This window comes from Cottoperca gobio, chromosome 12 (assembly GCF_900634415.1).
Source record: "Cottoperca gobio chromosome 12, fCotGob3.1, whole genome shotgun sequence".
NCBI lineage: Eukaryota > Metazoa > Chordata > Actinopteri > Perciformes > Bovichtidae > Cottoperca > Cottoperca gobio.
Window position 1 is genome coordinate 5,933,171 of NC_041366.1, and position 21,377 is coordinate 5,954,547.

At 39.7% G+C, this 21,377-nt stretch overlaps 1 protein-coding gene across 3 annotated transcripts in view; it reads left to right on the forward strand.

The window, feature by feature from the left end:
• igsf9a (immunoglobulin superfamily, member 9a) overlaps window positions 1-21,377 on the forward strand; it is a 46,164-nt gene that overhangs the window by 1,661 nt on the left and 23,126 nt on the right. For all 3 annotated transcript variants that reach the window (XM_029444011.1, XM_029444010.1, XM_029444012.1), the window contains exons 2-6: window positions 7,659-7,753; window positions 7,915-8,115; window positions 14,634-14,780; window positions 17,723-17,871; window positions 18,872-18,983. In XM_029444011.1, the coding sequence (XP_029299871.1) occupies window positions 7,693-7,753; window positions 7,915-8,115; window positions 14,634-14,780; window positions 17,723-17,871; window positions 18,872-18,983 (670 nt within the window). In that variant the 5' untranslated portion in view covers window positions 7,659-7,692. The remainder of the gene's footprint in view (window positions 1-7,658; window positions 7,754-7,914; window positions 8,116-14,633; window positions 14,781-17,722; window positions 17,872-18,871; window positions 18,984-21,377) is intronic.

The following is a 21,377-nucleotide window of genomic DNA, read 5'->3' on the forward strand; positions in this document are numbered from 1 at the left end:
TAAAGGTTCAATGTGTAAAATATGCCTGAATTTAGACTTAAAACATTAAAACAATGAACTAACATTATCTACAGTGTGAAGAGGTAACAGTGTTGACGTTGTGTCAAAGACGTCTGTGTGTTGCAGAGATATCTACTAAAGTTAGCACTGCTAACTGACAGTTCCGCTCCGTCCAGTCTGTAATACCACTTGTTCCTCTAGAGGTGATAGTGAGTCACTGTAGCTCCAGTCTGCCTCAGTACAGAGGGAGAAGAAGTACAGCTGCCTGACTCGCTCCTAAATATTACAGCCATGTTCTGTGTCTGTTTTATAGTTTGTTTATTGGATTATGTTCAAAGTGGCAGAAATGAGAAAACAACCCGCACCCTCTCCTCGTCCTCACAGCTGCCTGGAGGCTGTTTCTCTGAGTGTTTAGCTGTCGGCAGCCCCGGGAAACAGCGTAGCTTCAGTTAGCAGTTAGCTTGAGTTCAGCCACAGCACCGGGGAACTGCAAACTCCCTGTTGCTGCCATTACACAGGTCCAGCAGCCCGCTGTGACTGTCGGTGCTGGGGCTTGTTCTGGCTGAGATCAGTCTCATTGGCTGCTCACTGGGGTTCTATCTGACGTAGGCGGCTGCTGAGTGCCGGCTCTGCTGACCTCTCCTCCCCGGCGGGCTGCTCTCCTGGCTGCACCACCACCGGGAAGATGACACGAATATGTGGGTCATTTTCTAGTCCAATAAACAAACTAACGTAACATTACACTACAGCCCCCGGTTAATATTAGTGCCCAGTAAACACAGATGATCAGCCCCACGAGAAGATTATAAGACGGCAGAGTTTTATGGCTCTCAGAGTTTCAGCAGTTTAGTCGAATGTTGGTGTTCTTGCCCTCTGACTGACATTACACAGGAGTAAATGCAATACACAATATACATTAGAATACAATAAATATGCCAAACTACTTGAACTAAAATACGAACATTAGAGATTGTATGGACTCAGCATAGACATGAAGTACTGCCCTCTATTTCTTTGTAGCAGGTGGCTCGGAATTACACAATGAAGCTTCAATTTCGTAGAATAAAGGTAAATAGAAAATAAATCCTCTTCAGGTATTTTTCTTTAAGAGTTTAAAGCTCAAAAACTAAATTAGGCTGCTTCACTAGAACTGTGTGGGTGTGGTTTGAGCAGACAAACTGTTCAAACTGTTCAAACTGTTCAAATGCTGCTAAATGCTGATTGGTTCTCAAGTATGTGACATCACCATTTTCCAACTAAGCCCCATCTACTTCAAACCAGTGAGAAGAGCATCAGAGAAAAAAAGGAAAACGTTTATCTCTTGAGAAATAACCAAAACATTTGGAACTTCGGCAGAACAGAGTGCGCAACTGTAGGAACCCATCACACACAGGAAAAAGCGGATTGCTGTAGCCTAACCTTTAAGTGCGTTACACTGTACACGAGAGATACAGCACTTTAATATTGGGTTTCAGCTGTTTTGTGAGTTCAGCACAGTTGAGGTTGTCCTGTCTGCTGCAGAGCTCAAGTCAACATCACTTGGACTTTTGAGTTGGAATGATTTGATATCCTCCCCAAGACCCAAAACTTTAAAATTGATGTTGTAAAAGCTCTTAATTTTCCTGACAACAGATACAGTATGCTCTGACTCACCACTGTGAGTCATACTCTCGGATAGTGTGGTCTGCTCTGGCCACTCGTAGGCTCTGACATTGTTACACCTTTTTATAAATAAGGCAAGAGAGCAGGGAGGTCTGCTCCAATACTACCTTTCAATACCCTTTGAGTTCTCTGGACTTCTTCCCCACGGACATTGTGTATCCTGCACAGTCGGCGTTAAATATGTTGCAGAATGACTTGAAACTCAGTGAATTAATCTTGTTAAAGCTTTTAAATACAAAAGGAAAGAATAAGAGGCAGGTTCCTTATTAATGTACCCTATTCCAAAACTATTTTTCATTTCTCTTTTGAAATGCGAGTACCCACAGTCTGTTGATTTCCAGATCGCTGCTGTCAACAAAAAACATTCGGCTCAGATAGACTGATAATTGCACAGAAGTAGTATTTATGATTTTATGGAAAATTATTATTTTTAAATAATGAATTTTTCTGTAATTTTGTATTATACTCTCCATTAGTCTGTAAAAAAAAGAAATGGCATTTTATTTGGTGAGGTGTGCATTATGACTTGTTTACAACTGTTTAGAATTAGGAATTTCTTGGTCTTCACTTTGGACTTCACAACCAAACCTTTAATGTATTTATGATTTACAAAATAGTGACTTTACTCCTTCTATCCTTTTAACCCATGACGTAATTTGTTTTCCGTATACAACTGAAGTATATTTCGTAGATTAAATCAACAAAAAGATTGTGGCTTTCATCTGGATTTGCCTGCCTGCTCTCTGATTCATAGAAAAGATACCTAACGTTTGTACTCTGAGCGCAGAGATGCAATAACGACACAGTGGAAACTTTTTACTTTTTCTTATTTTATCTCCCCTTTTCAGTCTGTCCTATTTTCTCTTAAGTGCACATCAAACTGAGCCACGCAGAGGGTTCCTATTGTGATGGTAGCTTGTGTTAGAATTTAAAACTGGCTTTTCTAAGCCATGTGCAAGCTATGGGGAAAATAAAATGTCACTTACAGGCAGCAGACAACCTAATGTTGGCACATTGTGGAGAAGAACTTAAGCTCTGAAGTAACTTAATCAAAATAACAATTACTGCTGCAGCGCTGGGATACAGCAGGTGGAATGACAATGAGCAGTGCTTTTTTTACAAAGCATGTCAGCTGACAGAGCTCCAAAGAGCTGGTGTAAAAACAATGATTCAGATTTATCAAAACTGTAACTTGGTCAAGTCCTTATTTGCAAATGTCAAGTCAACCACAAGTCTTGAATTTCCTTCAACAGCTGTGTTGATAATGTTTTTTAGTTGAGACGAAGGCCTTTCAATGCAGAGGCCTAATAATGAAATATTCAAGCTGTCAGACCATACAAGGCCTGTACGCCGATTCTGACTCGATATCTTTGACTTGACAAGTCACGTGATTCGTGAGCCAAAGTAAAGCCCAAAGTAAACATACGATTGTAAACTGAATATCTTTGATATAGGAGTGTTGGTCGGACAAAACCAGCATTTTGATTAGAAAATCATGATGGACATTTATCACAATATTCGGATATTTTATTGTCCAAAGGATTTATTAGATAATTGAGAAAATCAATATTGGCAATAAATCAGTAATTCAGTATTTACAACGTCGCCTTGGCAAATGCATGCTGTATTCTGAAAATCTGATTAATTGCCGGTGAACATCGGTTGAGGTTAAATATTACAAGTTTGAACATTTACATAATCTGGTAGTTTTGAATAAGAAAGAATTGAGTTTACCAGGCCTCTTCAGCCTCATCGCTGCTGGAGGCTAGCATCCAGGTGAGCGGCTTGAGGCTATGCTAGGCGCTACTACCCTAACATACCCAGATTTCCAACATAACTGTCGACGGTTCAATTGCATTATGGGTAATGTAGCTGCCAGAAGGAAGGAATGAAGGAAGAGGAATGTGTAGAGTAAATGGATGAAATCTCTGGTTCTGTTTCATCAATTTCTATCCTTTTTATTTGTATTTAACTTTCCTTTTGTGAGTCAACATTATAGATAAATCTGTGCAATGCTCTACATCTTTTTGAGGAATGTTTACTATTAGGATTTTGTCAGTTTGAAGATAAAAACACCATTTTCTGTTAAGTGTTTTGTGTATCCTTTTTAGGTTGCAGCACATTAGGAATTTGACTCTTTTTCTCTTTACTCTTACTCTGGTCAGAGGTTAGTGTCCAATTTAGTTCGTTGGCTGATGCAAGCAGCCTTGAAACTCACTGAACAAATATCCTGGGTTTCCCTGAGGATTCAGTACCTGTAGCTTTCTGAATCAATACTTAGGACATTATAAAGGACGTTTTTTGAGTATACACGCAAACAAATATGGAAATGGAATTTGATCAGAAAACAAATGTATAGGAGTCTCTTTATCTTTGCTTTGGAGCGTGTTGGGGTAAGAGGAGGCAGGAGTGCTGATAAATCTGTTACTGTGCCTCAGTCGTGATTAATCAGCTGGTCCCCATTTCTCTCCTCGTGTAGATTAAAATGGCAACAGCACAGAATTTCAACAGCATGCCTGTCACTGACATTTCTATTTCTGTCAGCTGATAAATCTGCATGAGACAGGGCACTCTCTTTTGTGAGCTACTGGCTCATTTATTATAGCTTTAAAAAATGTCCAGAGTGCTGCGCTGTCACTGTGTTTGTGTGTATGCCATGTCAGAGGAAGGAAATGTCTAGAGACCATCTGTGTTACCATGGCTGTGCATTTCACCTGTGCAGGCCACTTTGTTTGGCAGCTCTGTGAGGTTTTGTTTCACATTTAATGACAGAAAATGTCCTGCAGCTTAACAAGATTTCGTTTTGCCTCTCATCTTTCTTCTTGCTGTGTTTGCCACACTTTCCCTGCTCTCTTTGTCTCCACAAAAATGCTATTTCTATCGCTGCTGTTCCACTTTATTGCCCTTGCTATTTCGCCAGACACACAAATAAGTCTCACCTTGTCAGAGCAGATTCTTTCATTCATCTGTAGCTGTCTGTATTTGGACACCAAATGAAGAAGTGTCGGTTATATTTCATTAATCAGCGACATTATGGACGTTACAGGGTTTTCAATCTATATCATCTCCATTAACTGTTAACAAGAGGCAGTCGATGAAGAGCGAGGAGAAGATGCTGAGCATCTGTTAATTATGTGCCAAACAGGGAAGAGTCGTCGCTGTGCTTAGTCATGGCAACAGTTTTCATTTGTGCGTATGTGCTGCTCCTTCCTCCTCACCCACTGTGTGCTGTGAGGATGACAAACAAGAGCATCATAATGTTGAAGCTTTACCTTTTGCTTGCCTGGCTCAGTCTCAGGAAACACTCGATGCCTCATTCACATGTAATAAGTTCTGGTTGAACTCTCTATTGTGCTGCTTTGCATAAAGCCAAGCGGGGGAAGAGCAGGGGATGGAAGTCTGGCATTCAGCAGACGCGCTGCAGATTGGGGATTTTTTATTTTTTTACTTTTACTTTGATTTTGTGGAAAATCTGTGTATGCTGTGCTGTTTGCTGAATCATGGAGAGTGTGTTGGAACAAGCACGGCAGCTGTTGACAGCCTGCGTAATTGTTTTTCACTGGTTCAGACTTTGCCCCTGCTATGAAATGAAAAGGCCCATAAAAGCTTCAGGGAGGTGTGTTGGCTGTTCATTCTCAGGAAGTGTAGAGATCACTGAGGGTCACATCACTTCCTGATCATACAAATCTATTTATTATGGACCTTTTATCATGTATAATGGTTTAATCACATGCCTGTACAGATAGATGGATCGAGACTATGTTTATAAAAATAAACTTATATATATGACCCTTAATTTTTTTTTTTTTATTGAATTTCCTTCAACAGCTGTGTTGATGATGTTTTTTAGTTGAGACGAAGGCCTTTCAATGCAGAGGCCTAATAATGAAATATTCATGTCAGACCATACAAGGCCTGTACGCCGATTCTGACTCGATATCTTTGACTTGACAAGTCACGTGATTTGTGAGCCAAAGTAAAGCCCAAAGTAAACATACGATTGTAAACTGAATATCTTTGAATATATATAGTAGTGTTGGTCGGACAAAACCAGCATTTTGATTAGAAAATCATGACGGACATTTATCACAATATTCGGATATTTTATTGTCCAAAGGATTTATTAGATAATTGAGAAAATCAATATCGGCAATAAATCAGTAATTCAGTAACCTTTAATTAAATGTTTTGTAAAAACACCTACAGTATACAGTACAGCATGTATAAAGTATAAAACACCATTTAATTGTACATGAGACGTGATGTCATTGATGCCTTATTTATCATGTCTTAATGTTGCTGCAATCTTTTAAAGTGTTAAATGATCAAAGACAGATTTCCGCGATGGTGGATAGTAAAGCTATATTGTACTCTATGTGCTCATGTTGACACCAAGCATTCAAAGAAATAAATGCACGTTACCATTCAGTCAGAAATTATACAAGACAGGAGCTGTCATTCAAATTGTAACTTTCAATTTAATAAGAGAAATCTTCACTAATAGTGAATTTCTTTTCCCATCAAGGATTTGTGCCGGTGCACCTCTACCAAAAATTCACTTCTTCCCTGATGAGAGCAGCTTCTTAATTTCGTTTAGAACTTGGAGAAAATACATTTCCCTGAACTTAATTGAGATTGCAGTTTAGTGGTATAGGAAGTAATTTAGTCAATCCACCACATTTTAGAGGGGGATGTTACTTTATTACATTTATAGATTAAGTTGCTAGTTACTTTTCAGAAAAGATTTTACATAGAAAACCTTTGAAAGAAACCGTAGCACACTCTGAAAAGTTGAATACGCTAATTTTAGAAAACTGTCAGTAAAGGCAGCTGTATAACGTCAGTTACCTGACTTAATGGCTGCTGTTCATTTGTGCTACTCTTAGAGTAGCTTTCCTAAATAGTTTTGCTTTTAGTATCATCCAATAATTGTCATTTGTAGCTGCAGTGGTTGTTCAGCCATCGTTACCTATTGTTGCTTTGACCACTGTGCCAGAGTGAATGAACCCCATAGTCCAAAGACAGTTTGCGTTATATGTACGTGGCACAGAGAGCTAGTTTCTGGCTCTTATCTGGCACACTTCTTCATGTTTGCCTTTGTGAGTGTACACACGTTAACCTTTGCTCTTTACAGGACCGTAGTGTAATTACCTCAGCACAATGAGGAGATGTGGGCTAAAGTGAGGCTCAACTGGTGTGTGGCTATAGAGCTGATATCAGCCCTATATTCCTGTCAAATCTGACCTTAACCAGCAGCAGCTGTGGCCCACTGTAAATGGCCTGCATGATACGAGACCTCCCTTCAGCATGTGTGGCATTTACTCATTTATTTACTTATTTCATACAGTGGCTGCTAGTTCTACAATAGAGTGTGTGTGTGTGTGTGTGTGTGTGTGTGTGTGTGTGTGTGTGTGTGTGTGTGTGTGTGTGTGTGTGTGTGTGTGTGTGTGTGTGTGTGTGTGTGTGTGTGTGTGAGAGAGAGAGATCTGAGCTATGATGTTAATGTTCTCCCTCTGGTTCACACATATGATCAAATGGAAGCTGGGGTTGTTTTGACCGGAATTAATCGGTGGCTGCGTCTTGACATTAGGTTGAACTTCTTGATGCCTACTCAACTTATCTCTGTCCTTGAGTGCTGAGTCTCCTGGCTTCCCCAGCCAAATGTCTTCATTGATGTGCTCTAAATAAAACACTTAGATGTCGCTCCGCACGTGACTCTCGAGAGATTTATGTGGCATTTATGTCATTTACTTTCACAAAAGGATATAGGGCCCGGGAGTTTTCTGGCAGCAGAGGCAGCTCTGCCCATTTCTGTAATGATATGGGATGAATTCCAGTTATTGGAAAGCTGTATAAAAATCTGTCTGTAAAATTATGACAGAAGCGGCAGCTCTGCTGTAGCCTTTTTATTTGGAAATCTGTCACAGATGGCAGTCATCTTGCATGAAGCCAAAGAAGTAATGTGATTGTGACAATTGTGTCTCTTTTGCCAACAGATTGAACATGCTGCAGGTTGTATGAGTGACAGATATGGGGTCAGCGAGATCATCTTTGCAGACTTTCACTGTGGTGGCACTTTTTTGCCTATTTTGTAAGTATCTCCATCGTTTGATCAGAAATATATTTTGCCATCCCACTGTCTTTTCAGCTAAACTTTTCCATGATACGGCACACCATTGTTCATATTATTAGACCCATCACATATAAAGTAACTTAAAGTCATTTGTAATTTTGCTTCTTCAAACCTAACAGTGAGCGTCGAAGGTGCGAGGCCAGAGGTGCGTGGAAAGGTGGGAGGTGTGGTGGAGTTGGAGTGTAGTTTTCCTCCATCAAAGCCGGCTGCTGTGTCCTCAGCGTCCCTGCATGTGGTAGAATGGGTCCGACAGGGACTTGACATCCCCGTCCTGATCAAATTTGGATCCTACTCCCTTCGCCTTCATCCACAATATGAGGGTAAGCATGTACAGAAAGGATCACATTACTTTAATCCAACTGAAATTTGGATTAACCTACTGTTCACTGTGCTACAGTATATTTGTCTGTCATTATTATTTAGAACCTGGGCTTGTTTTATATGGCTTGATGACATTTGATCAAACCTTTATGCATTGCTCACACACAAACCTGTTTACTGAGCTTACAGCTAAGGTTCATGTTATGTGGAAAGGACAGTATGATTTTAACACTTCTCTCCACCCTCTTTTTCTAAAAACGTGTCAATTTTTCAGAATTGTGGCATCGACTTGATACCCAAAATATCGGTTCTCGTAACATCTCTACTTGCGTAAATAAGTTACCTTAAATATCGTACTTAACTTAAGTCAAATACATCACATATGTAACACACTTAACTAACGTACGTAACCTGAGTTACGTAACAAATGTACTTTAACACAAACCACAATCTTATCTTTAACCTAACCGAGTATTTTGGTTCCTAAACCTTTTGTCGTAAACTTTATACCTAGCTTAACAGCATGCTAACTATTCATTGTCAGCATGCTGACATTAGCATTTAGCTAAATAAAATGGCTAACTTAGAAAAGTATAGCCTCAGAGAGCCACCATGCCTGTAGACTCTCTTTTTTACTGTAAACATCCAATGCGATGTTAAGCCACCACCGTCATAGTATAGAAACTATAACATTTTTCAAATATCTTACAATAATTAAAATAACAGACCTTAATGCCACCATGTATGCAATTTCAGGCCACAGGAAGGTTGATAGTAATAAGAAGGACAATGGTTACGACATGCTTCAGTCCCAGTTTCTCCCAGTGAAAGAATATAACCAGTATCTGGGTCTCTGATTACCTTCAGTACCACACCTTGAAGGCCTTTCAAACCAGTCCACTTTTAAAGGAGCTAAGACTCTCACATTGCATCATCATCATCTTTTGTGCACTTTGTGCCCACAGCTCTAAGAACAAAGAGAGTCTGTGGGGAAAAGATCCTCAATGGACTAGGAATACCTTTGTGTAGCACCTGTTATCCTTTAAAGTCACAAACAATGGGACTAGTGTGGACAAAAGGAAAGCATGTCTGCGGGGCTCAGATCTTCCTTTTGTCAGAGTCCTTTTTATTTTCCATGCTACCTGAAGAGATATTCAACCTATTGACCTATTCAAAGGCTATTTGAATTTCTGCTGGAGCGCCATAAACTGCCCCAGCAGGCATGATGATACCACTGCAAAGAGTGAAATAAATTCATACTTTTTAACATTCAGGTGGGAGCAGACAGCTAACTACCACTTGCCATTTATTTTCTGCAATTTGAGTACCGGTAGATAGCAGACGTCAACAATCAATGTTGCAATATAACAATGAAACAATTACAGATTTAACCTTATAAACCCTTGTTACCCGCTGTTGCATCAGTCATTACAAATTCATGCTGTGCAGCTAAACACGGCTCAAACCCAGAGAACTTGATTTTAAATTCTAGTGGAGATCCCAAAGTTTCCAACGATACCAAGTATTTCAGGAGGAAGTGTGGGGAAATGTGTATACAATTATGAAAAAGACATCTAGTGTACGTCAATTTGAGGGAGTTAGAAATATTTCACTCGGTGTACAAATCGTTTAGCTTCAATGAGACTGTGTGGTACTCTCAGACAGTGTAACGATCAGCATGTAAATTATGCTATAAAAATGCTTCACATTTCTAGATTAAATCCTCTCCAATGTAAATAATACATGTATTAGTTGCAGCCCTAATAACAATCATGGTACAAGAGCTTGTCCCATAGAGGTAAAATTTACAATAAACGTTGCCAGCCTTATCCTTTAGGCCACTTTATTACAACCTGGAACTCTCTTTGGTGTCACAGATTCATTGGTTGCAGTGATGCACAGTAGAGAACAGTAATCATTGTGTTAAAGTATGTGTTTGTTAAAGGATCAGAATCTGCTTTCAGCTGAGCCAGGGACCTTTCTCATTTCAGTTGAACGCCACTCCTTCGCCCAACCCAAGCAGGAAATACGACACAGACATTTACATAGCAATAAAGTCAGGGTGAACCTTGGCTGATGAATTATCGTAAGTGGGAGCGCGGCAGACTTTAATTCCAGCCCAGACTCATAAAAGACAGTAGCCTTTTTGTCATTGACTGTGGCGACGATCCTTCAATGTACACTGATGTCACACTTCATTACGCCGGTTGTTAGTTTCAGAAGAAGCAGGGCAATGTGCAGGTAGTAAAAAACCCTAAATATTTGCCTACCCTTCGGCTCGCCAATACACTTCTTGTAAACTTTGCTTGACCATAAAGCACAGAAAACACCTTGTTACTAATCACATGCCTCTCCGATGACAAACGGAAAGCTGCGGATACAAAAGGTTTGAAAAAGATGCTTTGTCCAATCTGGTGCTGAGCTCGAGCTTTCTCACAGGTACTGACTGTTGTGGAGAGTAACAGGTGCACTATGGGAAACTAACGCTTTAGTGGTGCATCGAGTGGTGCGGATTTCACCTCCTCAGGCCATGAATGTTCTCGGGTGTCTCAACGGTTTGGCTTCAGTACCCAGAGTCCCACTGTTGTTCAGCTATTGTGATTCTTATGGCTGCCCAAGTTTTCCAAGTGGTTCACTTTGTTGAGGCTCATTTCTTTCCCATTCCTCTCCGTCACCTTAAAACAGCAAGTAAGTCTCAAGTCGTTGCACTTAAGTCCCAATTTAAGACTGATAAGTCCCAAATCCTAAACTTTGAGGTTTGAGTTCTAAACAAGTCATCATGTGCTTCACCAAATCACATTCCTAATCACTTACCTTATATCAACGTACACGAGCGTGTTGCAGATATTTTGTATACGTCATATTTTTGTATATCTTATGCATTCGTTGGGTATTTGTCTGATACATTTTGTATTAGGAAGTGATGCTCTATCAATAAGTTAGACATGCGTATCTGTATATGTTCACTTTTCCGATCCGATGAAAAGTTGGACGTATTTAGACTCTGACAAATTGTGAGCTATTTTCGTATACGTTTCTGCCATATGGATATGTGTGACAGGGCCTTTAGGTATCTGGTTTTCCAACTGGTGCTGAATAACGTAATGTTAGTTCTTTGTGGTTCTTGTGGCACAATCTGTAAACAACATACGTTTAAATCTTCGGGCTTGGGCGAAGGTATCAAGCGTTTTCAAGTCAAAGGGTTGAAGTCCTGGTGAAGTCACGAGTCACTGGTGTTAAAGTCCAAGTCTAGTTGCAAGTGTTTTTTTGATTTTGTGAAATCGAGTCTGAAGTTATCAATGTTGTAAGTCCACACCTCTCATATTTGTGTTTAACCGTGTGTGCAGCTCATAAAGTGTGAGATATATTAGATTTCTGATCCCTCGAGGGTGTTAAGAGCTGAAAGGGTTTAAATGTATTTGCTGTAATAGAGCAGTAAAGATCCTAAGATTAGTGTGTGCTCTGTGAACAGGACAGACAGTCCCTCAGCACCCATACAGCTGCTGACTCCATAAAAAGTAAATACAGCTGTCTAAATGCACTGTTCGCAAGCTTCCCTTGCACATCCCATCACAATCAGCAGGCTGTGTGTGAGCGTAACACATTACACACAGTTAACGTTGCTAATAAGCTTCCTTTCCCACATGGACAAACATGAGGGTTTGCACTGGGATTACTCATATTTGTTACGGCAGCCAATGGCTCTGCTCTCAGCTCGATCACACACAGCGCGGTTTAATAGAGCAACAAGCAGCGAGGAGTGAAACCTTATCTGCTTCTTTCTCTAACGGAAACCTGAATGCCTCCGCGTGGTTTGCCAAGAGCTGACGACATCCCTCAGAGACGATGTGGGCTCCGTGCCCGTGAATATCACATTCTCAGGGACATAAACGTCCGTGTCGCACAAAGTGGTATTGAATTTAAATAATTTTTCATACAGAGCCCTGTCCAAAACCGAACACGATACTTTCTCCGATGATGCCACAAAATACTTTTTTGTCATTTATAAACTTCATCTCCAAAATGTTACACATCCATTAATGTAGAAAGAAAATCCATATCTCTGGTGAGACCTTCAGTCTGAAATGAGAGAGAACAGTGCTCCTTGTGTCACTAAAGGGCCTGCTTCTACGTGAGCTTTATGAAACACCACCATTTTCAGTACTTTACATAAAATGTAGAAAACAAAAATACCACCCAAACACAGCACTGCTAGAGCAGTAGTAACATCGACATGGAAGCTCCTCGGAGTGCAACATTAAGGATCAGGCATAACATTTTCTCCTGCATTATTAAAAGGTCAATGGATTAAGAATGAGTTTTTACAAAGCATCTCACTTCATAAATACTTTGTGGTCCCGTGTCTGATGACTTTACACAAAGGTTTTTAATTCACATTTCAGTTGAATGCAGATCATTTTGAATTTCTCCCTTTTGAAAGCAGTTGTCTTAATAACGAAGACAATCGCCACATTTAATAATCTCCTAAACCAGCAGAGTCTGCAGACTCTTCAATTCAGACTTTAGTAAAGAGTTGTATTTCGTCACTGCGCTGAATGGTTTCCTGTTTCTCTGTCACCTGAGAGCGTATTGAGGGAGGGGGGGGTCAAGTTTTAAACAGTTTGGCAAATAAAATGTGTGTGTGTGGGTGTGTGTGTGTGTGGATATGGGCGTTTGTGCATAATTTAAATTGATAGATTATTGTGAGCAGAGCAGGGAACATGAGGAGTGTTGTTGTCGGTGTCATTTTCACTCTTATTTGGTTACCTGCATCCTGATCTATGGAAGTATTATAATCTCTTTCACCAGGGCTTTTACATATTTTTCCTCATTTACATTATTTAAAGCAAATTTCTAGCAGCATATCTAAATGAGAACATCAAGCACAGAGGATAGGTTTTTTTATATTTAAACTCTCAACAGCAATGCAAACTATTCATGCAGTGGCAGCCAGAGCAGTTTTATTGAATACACATATGGCCATAAACACCTCATTCCAAAAATATGGGCATTAAATATTATGCCACTAAAACAGCCTCCTTTTGTTCTCCACAATGCTTTGGAACCTTGCTGCAGGGATTTGTTCCCATTCAGCCACATAAGCATGTGTGAGGTCCAACAGTGATGCTGGGTGGGTGCAAATTATATTTGAAAATAATTAATTAATTAGTTCATTAAATTGGCTAAATAAACACATGGAAATTCAACACTAGTTATTTAACAGTAGGAGCAACAGTAGCAATATACATTACAATCAATAATTGCTAACAAAAACAACACACAACAATGCAATTCCCCAGTCTTTTATTTTCATAAAAGTGATGATACATTTAAAAATTCTAAATTATTCCAATAGATAAATACAGTAACTGAGTTGTCTTTGTTGGCTATAGTTAGTTTGGATTGGAAAAAGAAAAGGGAAATGTTTTTGTTTTATCTACATCAACAATTCAAAGCTAAATTTGCCTAACTACTCCCTTGAGTACACACACGGAGCTCTCTGAAGCTCGTGTTGTACGCACTCACACTCTTGTTTTTACACTCAGACGTGCACAGCACTAACACGGAGATGGAGACAGATAAATGTCCCTCTTTCTTTCTCTGCTCTCCCTCTCACGCTCAATTTACCTTACATTCAAATCTCTTGCAATCTTGCGTTTTGTAATATGGCAGCTGTTGTGGGGTCATACTTCATCTCCACCCTTCCCTTTTATCTGATGACCCCCAGTCACGCTTCCCACAACATCCCTCCCTCAGATCAACATTTCCTCTATGGTGATATACTGACCTTTTATCACACTGAGCTAGTAAACATGAGAGAGGGAAAAAAAAACTGCCAGGGGTCAGAGGGTAGGACTTTGAAATGCACTAATCCCTAGAGGTTTGCTGATGTGTGTTTTGCTCTACTTTGCCCATCCCTCCCCTGTGGATTTAGTTCCCTTTGGCAGCTTGGAAAAGTAAATAAGGTGTGTTATCGCTGCCAACATGCCTAACTCCAACTTCCTGGTTCTTTTCTGATTGTCAGGACTGTCCTCCCTGCAGCAGTCACTAGAAATCAGAGCCTCTGTTAATAAGTACCGTCATCGTACAGTCATCTCTGTAGCCTTAAGGCTTCCACACTGCAGTGTGTTTACTCTTTTCATGTTTTTAGTTTTTTGCTGAGCTGGTGCAGAGAGAAGATTGTTTGTCTTCAATAATGCTTTCATTGACAGTTTCTCTTCAGCCATGGCGTTCCATGCTGTTAGGTTGCTGCACAATTGTCTGTCTGATAAAGTGTGAAAACTAGAAAGACACCAGAGAGATGTGGGCTGTCGACTGGAAAGAGTCGATGTTGCGAGCTGCTCTCTGGCTTGAGGGAACCATCACCTGGCAACCAGGAGATCACATTTCTTTGCTTTGTGCATGCACTGGTGCATGGCCGTTTCAGGCATTCAACACAACAAAGCATCACACAAGATGACAAGTGAAATCAGCATCACCTGCAGTTGTAATATCTCTCTGCCCTGTGTTCCTGCAGGGCGGGTGTCTCTGGTCCGCAACACTGACCTGAGGCTGGGCGACCTTCAGCTGCACGACTATGGCTTGTACGAGTGTCGAATCCTCTTACTGGATGAACCCATGGATGAGCTGCAAAACGGCACCTGGACTCTGCTTTCTATAACTGGTGAGGTTTATCAAGTGGTGTGTGTTAGTGTTGTTTTTCTTTTGCTTCATAGGACAAAATCAGTGATCCCAATGTAAACCAGAAGGTCACTCAGGGAGCGCAGGCCGGTCAAGGCTGTTTCCATAAGAGAAAAGTAAAGCGTGTATCCGTCCCGTGATTCGGATTCCCCGCACATTTTTCTTGGTTCTTTCTTGGCCCACAGTACAGCCTTCATGAATATATGGCTTTTTTCCATGATCCTGCTGACAGACAAAGAAAGAAAGAAAGAAAGAAAGAAAGAAAGAAAGAAAGAAAGAAAGAAAGAAAGAAAGAAACGGACAAACATACAAAACAACAAACAAACTAACCTCCGTGGCGGGTAACAAAGGACAAAACGTGTTTGAACATTAAAAAGCATTTGTTCTAAATATATAAGATTGCCCTCAACTGGTGTGCCAATCAAATATGTATATATATATGATCTGCTCCTCCTAATAGTAGGATGGGTTAAATGCAGAGTCTACATTTCACTCTGTGTTTGCTGTGTACATGTGACCTTAAAAACAGGATTCAAAATCCTCAAGTTCTAGCATACCCTTCCTTTCTCATTTTGTTACAATTTTCTCAAATATTGCTTTATTTCTGAAACTGCTCTCAAGTTTATATGCAACTTGAAGGTGTTTGTAACCATGGCTGTGACTAGTGGTCAAAGGAGCAGCTCTAAAACGGTGGATGAACACATTTCACATCCTATAAATTCTTCACAATCACAGTCCCCCGACATTTTTGCTGCTGACATTTCCAGCCTTTAGTATTAGTAGATGTGACTTATCGAAGAATAGCCGCAAACACAGCTCCGCTATTTTGGTGATAAACACATTTTTCACCATAAAAGTCCCCCGTTATTTTCTAATTGAAACGTTTTTTTTAATGAAGCAGCAAAATCAGGAAATGTTGGGCTTTCATCAGCATAACTTAACACGACTCATATCCAGCTGAACGTGAACATGAAGCGGAAAATAAAGCAGATATCTGAACACACGGTTTCTTTTTGTTCTCCTGCACATGACGCAAGCTCTACGTCTGATAAATTGTCGGATTGTGCCCACATGTTGTCCACACCTCACTTCCGAACTCAATGTGAGCCAGGCCACCTCGGCATGTGGTGCGGCTGATCGGATCCCGATCTTGATGACAGTTAATGCATCCTGACATGATCGGATGACAAAAGTCTCATTCGAAAGTATAGCCACAACCCAAGGTCTTGTATGGCTGCTTGTGTCTAGACAAAGACAAAAAAGTTAAAGTTGCGCCAAATATACTTGTAATTTATATGGTCAAAAATATTGTTATTTTGTCCTCTCTTTTTATGTAAAGAAATATAAACTATCAGTATACTGAGTCTAAGCTTCAAGCCTCTGGCGGGTGTTTCCCAGGGCAGTGTTTGACTGACAATTTGAGGGCCATTATTGTTGCTAGGAGACGCACTGTCAGCTCCCATGGTGCACTACTGGCTGAAGCACATCATAGCGCTGTAGCCTATTATCATTATTATTATTGTTATTATTATTCATGAATAATACAATTATTATTCAAATTCTTTATGATACAGAAATCATGTAGATCTTACTGTACATTTGCCTCTTCCTATACAATGACAATTCAGCAGCTGCCCATATCTGGGCCAAATAATGCAAATCTAAAGGGTAGGGCAAATACATGTGGATGATCTTTTTTTCCAGCCTCATTTAGCAGATTAGTATCATTTGAATGTGTAGTTCAAAATATCATCAATTCCATCTTCCCAAGTCTTTGATTCTGTAAAGCACTGCTTGTGCAAACTTAAAGTTTTGTTTTTAAAGATTTTCTCAACAGATCAGGTCATTTGGATGACTTTTGACTTATCATCCTACGTATTATAGGTTTAAATAATACATCTAAATATGAAATATGCATCATCATTTTTTGTGCTTTGAAGTTTATCCGCATTTGGTAAAACCTTTGCCATGACTCCACGCACAAAAATACAGAACGCACTGCAGATCAAAGCAAGGTGAGACAGTTCCACTGAGCTGGTCTGTGTGCGCCAGGTTAGAGATGAGAGTAATATAATAGTTTATGACTGAGGCCTTGAATGTGCCATCACTGATGTGCATTGCAGGTACGCTCTTCACATCTACACTATTGTTTGCACTCTTCTTCAATATATGTATATGAGATTGTCAATGCCGCACTCAAATAAAGAACTAAACCCATTTACATGCAAAAGCGTGTTTTTTTAGGGACAAGAGTAAGTATCTGCCTGGCGTTTTTCTAATTTATCAGAGTTTGTCTCACCTGTGTACAGACCCTAAAACAAATAAAAAATAAAAATGACTCTTATTCTTGTGAAAAGATCAATAGTGAAGCCATTTTCAAACTTTTTCCTCTTGTTATTTATTATACAAAGGCACAATAGGGGTGTGAGTCAGTTGCAAGCGGTTTATTTATGTTGGACGTTAGAAGAGAAAGCCTTCCTGTATGTTCTCTGATGAGATCTGAGACGTGGCAGCAAAAGCTTTTATTATTGGGACATCTAAAAGGCAGCATAACTGACATTTTCACTCCAGCGATGTGTGAAATAATAATGTAACATGATGTCAGTAAACTGAACACAGGCTGCTGCTGTTTAACAAACAAGGCTGAGCTGCTGTCATGCTGAATATAAATGGATAAAATAGGGATGAGGGAGACAAAAGACTTATTGTCTGCTATTCTCTTTGCAGTTTTTCTCTTATTGCTGCTGCATGGAAGCTGCTGTAGAGTTTTATTAAGCTAAATTCACCTCTATTTTCTGACAGTAGCTGTATTCTCATAGAACATATTGTGTTGTGTATCTTAAACAATAGATGGTTTCTTCATATATAAATGAATAGATATGAATAGTTTATTGTAATGCTCACCTTTAATGTTTTGCTCCATAGCACCACCCATCTTTACTGAAGCCCCGCCTCCTGTGGTGGAGGCTCTGGTTGGAAGTCCCCTCTCTCTTGCATGTGTTGCTAATGGCAACCCCACTCCAACCATCACTTGGTTAAAAGATGGCAGTGTGATACAAAGAATAAATGATCAGGTATGTTCATACAACTGTGTATGCATTCATGTGTGAATATGAATTGTGTTTATGTGTCTCTAGCTCCATCTACCCCATGCCATGTTCAAAGTCACTTAATTCCCCCCAATTCTTCCCCATTCTGATGCTCAGTTTGAACTTCAGTAGATCATCTTCACCGTGTCTACATGCCTGAATGCATTGAGTCGCTGCCACGTGATTGGCTGATTAGATACTTGCGTTAACGAGCAGTTGAACAGGTGTACCTAATAGATTGGCCAGTGAATGTAGATTGTTGATACTGATTGGGACAATGCATACATGTGACATGATCATATGAAATTACAATATTGACATCACATTACACTAATTATAAATGTATATGTGTATGTACCCTAATTCTTGGCAGGATATGTGTACGTGCATAATTTCAGTATCGCTACATAAGCATGGTTTTACTGTCGCAGCAGGTAGAGGTGGAGCTAGTTTAGTCTCGGCCCCGTCTAAACAGTCAGTTAGGGGGGTCTCGAGATGTTTAATAGGGTAGGAAAGATGAAAAATAAGTTCTGTTTGACAAATATGTATATTTCTTTTGGACTTTCCTATGATCTTTATTTGTGAAATATTGAATAACTTAAACAGTTATTTAAATGAAACCATCTGAAAAGTTTAAAGTGGAAATACACGGAGCTGCTACAGTAACAACTCGCAGAAATCTGAACTGTGACATGAAGGGAGAGTCACAGGCCAACAACTTCAGAAAACACTGGTTTAATCTTTGACATTAAACATTTAAAATCTTAATCAGCAAATTAACTTGTAACGGTAAAGTACGTCAAATGTATACTTAAGCACAGTTCTTGAGTAAATGCAGTTGCATTCTACATCTATCATATGTATCTATCACATATACAGCATGTGTGTACCTGTCTGTACATCCTGTTACTATCTATTGTATGTATCTATATGTTCTATTTGCATCCATTCACCTCTCAGCTGATCTAATAATGATATTTACCAGGAAGGAGCGTTCTCTCTGCGAGCAGTGAGCATGCAGTCAGCAGGACAGTACACCTGCCACGCCTCCAACTCTGAGGGAAACGTGACTCACGTGACAAAAGTGAAAATCAAAGGTCAGTTGCTGCCTGACGGCCTGTCTGTCTGCATGTCTGTCTGTCTGTCTGCGTGCCTGCCTGCCAATTCCTTCAGTCTCTGTGATGTCTGTGTGTCTAACTGGCTGGGAGCCCCCCGTAATTCACATTTCTGTTTCTCCTTCTTGCATCATATGACACGAGTCGTAACAGAAAGTCAAACTGAATTCAACTCTTGTTCTGTCCCTGTGTAGATAATATTGATATCATGATTCGAGACAGGGTTTCATTGGGGATGTTAGGAGTTGCTTTATCGTGATAGAGCTTTGTGTTTTACTCAATTTGAAGGCTGCGTTTCAGAGACATGAGAGACAGCTGTAGCTGAGTGATATTAAATATGTTTGGTCGTATAACTCGTATGAATATTTTTTTTTAAATGTTCCTGGTTGAATGAAACATGTACATTTCTCTTGAGGTGTGTGGTCAAAAATATACATCAAGAGATAGCCTATAATAATTTCAATATTGACAGATTCCCGGAAGTTTTCAGGTTACAGATTAAGTTAGTTTATTTGACTTGATATGTCATATAAATCACAGAATTGTAACATCATTTATGCACACGGGCCAGATGCACTGTGTTTAGTGTTTGTAGTAGAGATGTCATGATCCGATGCTTCAGTACCAAGTCGATGCCAACATTCTAAAAGCGTGACGGGACTCGTTTTTCTACAGTAGGCCTACCAGAGGTACCGTAGTATCATCAGTGCTCGAGACTAATGTCGTCCGGTCGTCTTGCATCCCCGGGAAGATTTTTTCCCCTGATAATGCTACATTGCGAACAACAAATATGTGTTGAGGACAAGAGCTAATAACGTTAGCTGCTAACTGTTAGCTTTAAGCTATAAGCTGTTAGCTGTTAGTAGCTGGTAGGTACGTTGGTTAAATAACAGCGCTAACGTTAACAGAGCTCCATTGAGTTCCATTACGATGCGTTCAAGCTCTATTCAGTAAAATTAGTAGCCTATTGGGAAAAGATAAATTATAACGCTATTGTGGTGGGTTCAAATAAATAAATTGTAAAGTGAATTTCTGGAGAGAAACTTCAATAAATAAGTTTGAAGGAGATGTCGTCACAAAAAAAAAAAGATATTAGAGAGGGATTCATGACCTGTTCAACTTCCTAACATAGTATGACAATGGAAATAAAGGAGTTTGTAGAAGTACATGGGATTTATTGTTTTGTTTTTGTCTTTTACCGTGGTATTGAGGTGGGTTTTGAGAATAATGAAATTTCACTGGTATTGGTATTGACTAATATTAACTAACATTTCTGGTTTTGTGACATCCCTAGCATGTAGCAAAATGTTAATCTGAACAGTCGGCTTTTAAAAAAAAAAAGTTAAAAGAGAAATGAAAATCCATACATAAAAATATATCCAAATACTGGTGTGTCTAGAGGAGTGCTAGGTGTGAGAACAATGTTTCTCAGTTAGCCATGATTTAATACCTCTATTAAAAACATAAAAAATGTGTTGCATTGTCAATTCAGTTGGTAGACAGCTCCCTAGTTTAACAGAAAAGACTTGTCCTAACAAGGTTTTGCAGAATGCTAAAAATAAAATGCATGAATTAAATGTCCAATGTAAGGACAAATACATGTAGAATATGCAAATATGCTACTTTGTATCATAGGATTACACCGACACAGCACAGCATAATACATTGTGGCATTTATTCCTGACTCCTTCCTGTACTCCTACTCACACTGTACACCTACACCTACTGCGGATTTTCTCCGTAGAGCCAGGACTCGTCTGGAGCGTGGTGCTGGTGCACGGGGTAAACTTTTATTTTTTGGTATAATGTCTCCTTGAAGTTTCAAATCAAATCAAATCAAATGTATGTATATAGCCCAATATCACAAATGATACATTTGTCTCAGTGTGCTTTACAGACTGTACAGGTTACGACACCCTCTGTCCTTAGACCCTCGCATCGCACAAGGAAAAACTTCCTAAAAGAAACCCCAAAATTAAAGGGGGAAAAATGGAAGAAACCTCAGGGAGAGCAACTGAGGAGGGATCCCTCTCCCAGGACGGACAGACGTGCAATAGATGTCGTGTGTATAGGGTAAACAACATAGTACAAATACAACATTTGACAGAAATTATGTTGTGTTGAAAAAAGAGAAAGTATGGATGAATCCAGGAAAATGTCAAAAAGGCTTCCCGGTGTCCAGCAGGACCAGGTCAGCAGGCGCTGTCACGATTCATGATCCTGACGTAAACTTTATCAGTGGAAACCTGCCACATGAGAGACAGAAACTCCGGGGATGATGGCCCGGATGATGAGTTAGTAACATACATTTACATAATGCATACAGATAGATCATACATCATTACATCATTTTGGAATCTCTCAGTTTCAGTGGTT